General features: G+C 53.4%; 1 protein-coding gene across 4 annotated transcripts; it reads left to right on the forward strand.

Moving 5' to 3' along the window:
• The first annotated feature begins 1,876 nt into the window (after positions 1–1,876).
• Positions 1,877–4,909, forward strand: ITPRIPL1 (ITPRIP like 1). Of its 4 annotated transcripts, XM_003281042.4 has the most exons (3): positions 1,877–2,118; positions 2,300–2,402; positions 3,198–4,909. In XM_003281042.4, exons 2-3 carry the CDS (start codon positions 2,393–2,395, stop codon positions 4,853–4,855), a joined length of 1,668 nt encoding a protein of 555 aa, XP_003281090.1. In that variant the 5' UTR covers positions 1,877–2,118; positions 2,300–2,392; the 3' UTR covers positions 4,856–4,909. The 4 variants fall into 4 exon arrangements, with proteins under 4 accessions (XP_003281090.1, XP_003281091.1, XP_012358098.1 ...); XM_003281043.3 differs by lacking the exon at positions 2,300–2,402 and having other exon boundaries at positions 1,884–2,118; XM_012502644.2 differs by lacking the exons at positions 1,877–2,118; positions 2,300–2,402 and adding an exon at positions 2,759–2,779.

Here is a 4,909-nt window from a genome sequence, read left to right on the forward strand (position 1 = left end):
GACCAGGCGTGGTGGCTCATGCCTGTAATCCCAGCACTTTGGGAGGCCAAGGCAGGCAGATTGCTTGAGCTCAGGAGCTTGAGAACATGGTGAAACCCCCACTCTACTAAAATACAAAAAATTTGCCGGGCTTGGTGGTGTGCACCTGTAATCCCAGCTATTTGGGAGGCTGAGGCAGGAGAATTGTTTGACCCAGGAGGTGGAGGTTGCAGTGAGCTGAGATGGCGCCATTGCACTCCAGCCTGGGTGACAGAGCAAGACTCAGTCACACACACACACAAAATAACAATAGTAATAATATATAGTTTCAAATAGCTAGAGGGAGGATTGAACCTTCCCAACACAAAGAAATGATAAATGTTTGAGATGATGGATATGCTAATTACCCTAATCTGAAATTATACATCGTATGTATGAAACATGACTGTGCACCCTACGAATATGTACAATTATTATTTGTTAATTAAAATAATACAACTTTAAAACACATGGTCTTAAACATTATTGTTTTTGCACACTCTGGAGCATATATTTTGCATCCTGACATCATGTCATAAGTGAAAAGATAACAGAGACTTTTGTTATTACTGCTCCAAATGCATGAATGGTCAATAACCTGTGATCTATTTTTCGTAATTCACGTTTATAAAAAGTAACTTCGGAACTTCAGTCATTGTCAGCTAGCAGACAGTTTTTCCTGCTCCACGATTAAATAAGTCAGTATTTTTGGAAGTATTGTACAAGTTGTTTGGGAGCTCCCTACACATTGCCACTGGATAAGAAGACCTGAAACGCAGCCGTGTGTGATGGCTCACACATATAATCCCAGCACTTTGGGAGGCCGAGGTGGGCAGATCACCTGAGGTCAGGAGTTCGAGACCAGCATGGCCAACATGGTGAAACCCCGTCTCTACTAAAAATACAAAACTTAACTGGCCATGGTGGCGTACACCTGTGGTCCCAGCTACTCGGTAGGCTGAGGCAGGAGAATCACTGGAATCTGGGGCGGGGAGGCTGCAGTGAGCCGAGATGGCGCCACTGCACTCCAGCCTGGGTGACAGAGCAAAACTCTTTCTCAAAAACAAACAAACAAATAAAAACCCCGAAACTTGTCTTTCAGCAGAGGGATTTTAGTGAGTTAGTATCAAGGGGTCATCACTTCCTTTTCTCCTTGGATAACTGACATAAGACAGGAAGACTAAGGGCTCTTTCTGATATCTGAAGATCCCTTTCAGGAAACCCATTCTGTTGGTGTTTCTTAAGGTGTGATAAAGCTTGTCCAGCCTCCACACTGTATAAAGTTCTCCTTTATACACCCTTGTATCAGCAGAGCTGCCCTGTAGGTAGGATTCTTACTCCCACGTGGCCAGTGAGTAGCAAGCAAGGCCCCAAGTAAGGTCTTTGGGTGCTGTCTGTTCTTTCATGAGAGTCACTTTGATATGAGAAAGGGGTTGGGGAAAGACGCCTGAGTCTGGGCATGGGCTGGGAGGGAAGCACATTTAGGGTGCTGAAACCACATCTTATTTCCTGTGCCATTTTGCTCAGGGCCAGCCCGAAGTGAGAATGGCTTTTCTCGGTCAATTCTTAGTTTTGCCACCATCATCCTTACACCCGAATCCTAGTAAGTCTATTCTCCACTGAACTGAGCTGAGTGCAGCTGACAGTAGGCACGGCGGTGCCCCATTTGCCACCCCAGGGAGGCCGAGCAGCGGCGAGTGTGTGGCCACGGCCCCTGCACTCTCCCAGCAAACCCACGGGGGCCTTGGTGCGGACAGAGACCCAGTGTGCAGAGGCCGCAGCCCCTGCACGCTGGGCCACGGGGGTTTCGGCGGGGAGGAGCTTGTACTGGGGGTGGGCGGGGAGGAGCCCGGACGGCGGGAGCGGCTGCGGCGCGCCGGCGCCCTCGGAGCCGCGTGCTGGGGGTCGTAGGGACCCACCGCGCTCAGCCAGACGTTCAGGCGCTCGGACAAACATGGTCTATAACCCAGGAAAGGGGAGCAGGGCCACTCCCGCGGGCGGCCCCAGCGATGAACCGGACGCCGCCACCCTGCCGGGAAAAAGGCAGTGGCGGTCAGGCCGCGCTGTCTCTTTAAGACCGTGTTCCTACTAACACTGCCGGTGAGTAACCTGGCCCTGGGTCCCGGGAGACATCCCGAGGTGGGATGGGCCCTTGGCTTCCTACGGATAGATGGGTGAGAGTACAAATCTCTGGGCGTGGAATTTGGGGAAGTTATGAATGGGGGGAGGGGCAGGTTCCGATTTGAGCCAAAGCCCCCAGGTACCTTGTACATTTTAACAGGACTCCTGGAGAGGGCGGGGAGACGAAGCAAGGCCAAGTTCCAAAGGGATGAGAGTCCCAGCTGGCTTCAGCATCCACACGGCATAGTCCTTCATGAATCTTGGTAAGCGCGGTAGCTTGTGAATTAGGGTGAATGGCAGAAGCTCGGGCTTCACGGGTGGGTGGGGATGCAGTGGAACTGACCACTGCCGGCTGTCAGATAGGCCTTGGGCACCCGGTTCTGCAGACAGTTTTCTGAACTAAGAAGTGAAGCTAGCCTGCCCACCACACACGAGGTATCCAGTAGCCCCTTAGGAGCAGAGAGGGCACCGTAGCAAGCAGCTGGTGGCACTGTGCCTCCCTTGCGCTCCCTGGGCAGAGAGGGAGAGGCTGAGTGATGAGGCTCACTTCATTTTGGGTGAGCAGAATGAAGACTGTGAAGTCACAGAGGAAGTGGAATGCTACAACTGGCTGCCGGGGCAGAGGAAAGGTGTCCCCCAGGCAGGCTCAGGGCTTTCTGGCTATGAAAGGGAGCCTCTGGGATCAGCAGGGCATGTCTGGTGCTCATGGTTGACTGATGAGTCGGGTGAGGCCACCCTACCACAAGGGTCCCCCTCCCCATCCTACACAGGAATGAAAACAGTCCCATGTCCACTTTCTGGAAGCCTAAATACCACCCACACCATGTGGAAGGAAAGCAGGAGAGAGACTGAGTGGCACATCCTGTCGCCGTCTTTTCTCTCGAACCTCCTCCCAGGCCGACCACCCTTGCTGTGTCCAAGCCAAGCTCTGTGGGCTTTCTGTTCCTCCTGAGTAGTTGATTTTCAGAATTTGGGGTACCAGGGCTCTAGGGAATGTGAGCTAGAGAGCAGATGAGTCTGGAAGATGACCACTGACTCCTACTCTCCTACTTCTCCAGATGCAGAGGCCTCCATGGCTGTGATAAGCCTGCTGTTCTTGGCAGTGATGTATGTTGTTCACCACCCTCTGATGGTCAGTGATCGGATGGACCTGGACACATTAGCCAGGAGTCGGCAGCTGGAGAAGCGAATGAGCGAGGAGATGCGCCTGCTAGAGATGGAGTTTGAAGAGAGAAAGCGAGCGGCTGAGCAGAGGCAGAAGGCAGAGAACTTATGGACAGGAGACTCATCCAGCGACCAGTTAGTGCTGGGGAAGAAAGACATGGGGTGGCCGTTCCAGGCCGATGGCCAGGAGGGGCCTCTGGGCTGGATGCTGGGAAACCTGTGGAACACTGGCCTCTTTTGCCTTTTTCTCGTCTTTGAGCTCCTGCGACAGAACATGCAGCATGAGCCGGCCTTTGATTCCAGCAGTGAGGAGGAGGAGGAGGAAGTCCGTGTTGTCCCTGTCACCTCTTACAACTGGCTTACTGACTTCCCCTCCCAGGAGGCCCTGGACTCCTTTTACAAACACTATGTCCAGAATGCCATCCGTGACCTGCCTTGCACCTGTGAGTTTGTGGAGAGTTTTGTGGATGATCTCATTGAGGCCTGTCGGGTACTCAGCCGCCAAGAGGCTCACCCACAATTGGAAGACTGCCTGGGCATTGGGGCTGCCTTTGAGAAATGGGGAACCCTCCATGAGACCCAGAAATTTGATATCCTGGTGCCCATTGTCCCCCCACAGGGCACCATGTTTGTCCTGGAGATGAGGGACCTGGCCCTGGGCCGCCGCTGTGGCTGTGTGCTGGTGGAGTCAGAATGTGTGTGCAAGCGTGAGAAACGCCTAGGGGACGTGCTGTGCCTGGTGCACCACCACAGGGACTCCTCGGCAGTCTTGGGGAAGTGTAGTAGCTCCATCAAGGCAGCTCTCTGCACCGGCTTCCACCTAGACGTGTGCAAGACTGTGCAGTGGTTCCGGAACATGATGGGCAATGCCTGGGCCCTTGTGGCCCACAAGTATGACTTTAAACTCAGTCTCCCACCGTCTACCACCTCCTGCAAGCTCAGGCTGGACTATCGCTCAGGCCGTTTTCTCTCAATCCACTTGGTCCTGGGGGTGCAACGAGAAGACACCTTGGTCTACCTGGTGAGTCAGGCTCCTGACCAGGAGCAGCTCACCGGTGTGGACTGGCCTGAGTCCTTTGTGGCCTGTGAGCACTTGTTCCTGAAGCTGGTGGGGCGCTTTGCCCCCGAGAACACCTGTCACCTCAAGTGCCTCCAGATCATTTTAAGTCTCCGGCAGCATCAGAGCTTACCCCACGGAGCATCCCGCCCCATCCTCACTTCTTACCACTTTAAAACAGCTCTCATGCACCTCTTGCTACGGCTGCCCCTCACGGACTGGGCCCACAACATGCTCTCTCAGCGGCTCCAGGACATTCTCTGGTTCTTGGGCCGTAGCCTCCAGCAAAGGTCCCTCCATCATTTCCTCATTGGTAACACTTTTCTGCCCCTGACCATCCCGATCCCTAAGACATTTAGGAATGCTGAGCCTGTCAATCTCTTCCAACACCTGGTGCTCAACCCCAAGGCACATTCACAGGCAGTGGAAGAGTTCCAAAACCTTCTGACCCAGGTGAAAACTCTGCCTCGTGCCCCACTGGCTGCAGCACCTTGATGTAAAGGCCATTTAAAAAAAAACAGAGGAAGGTATTTCTAATTCCTTGGGCTA

Source organism: Nomascus leucogenys, chromosome 14 (assembly GCF_006542625.1).
Source record: "Nomascus leucogenys isolate Asia chromosome 14, Asia_NLE_v1, whole genome shotgun sequence".
NCBI classification, from domain to species: Eukaryota; Metazoa; Chordata; class Mammalia; order Primates; family Hylobatidae; genus Nomascus; species Nomascus leucogenys.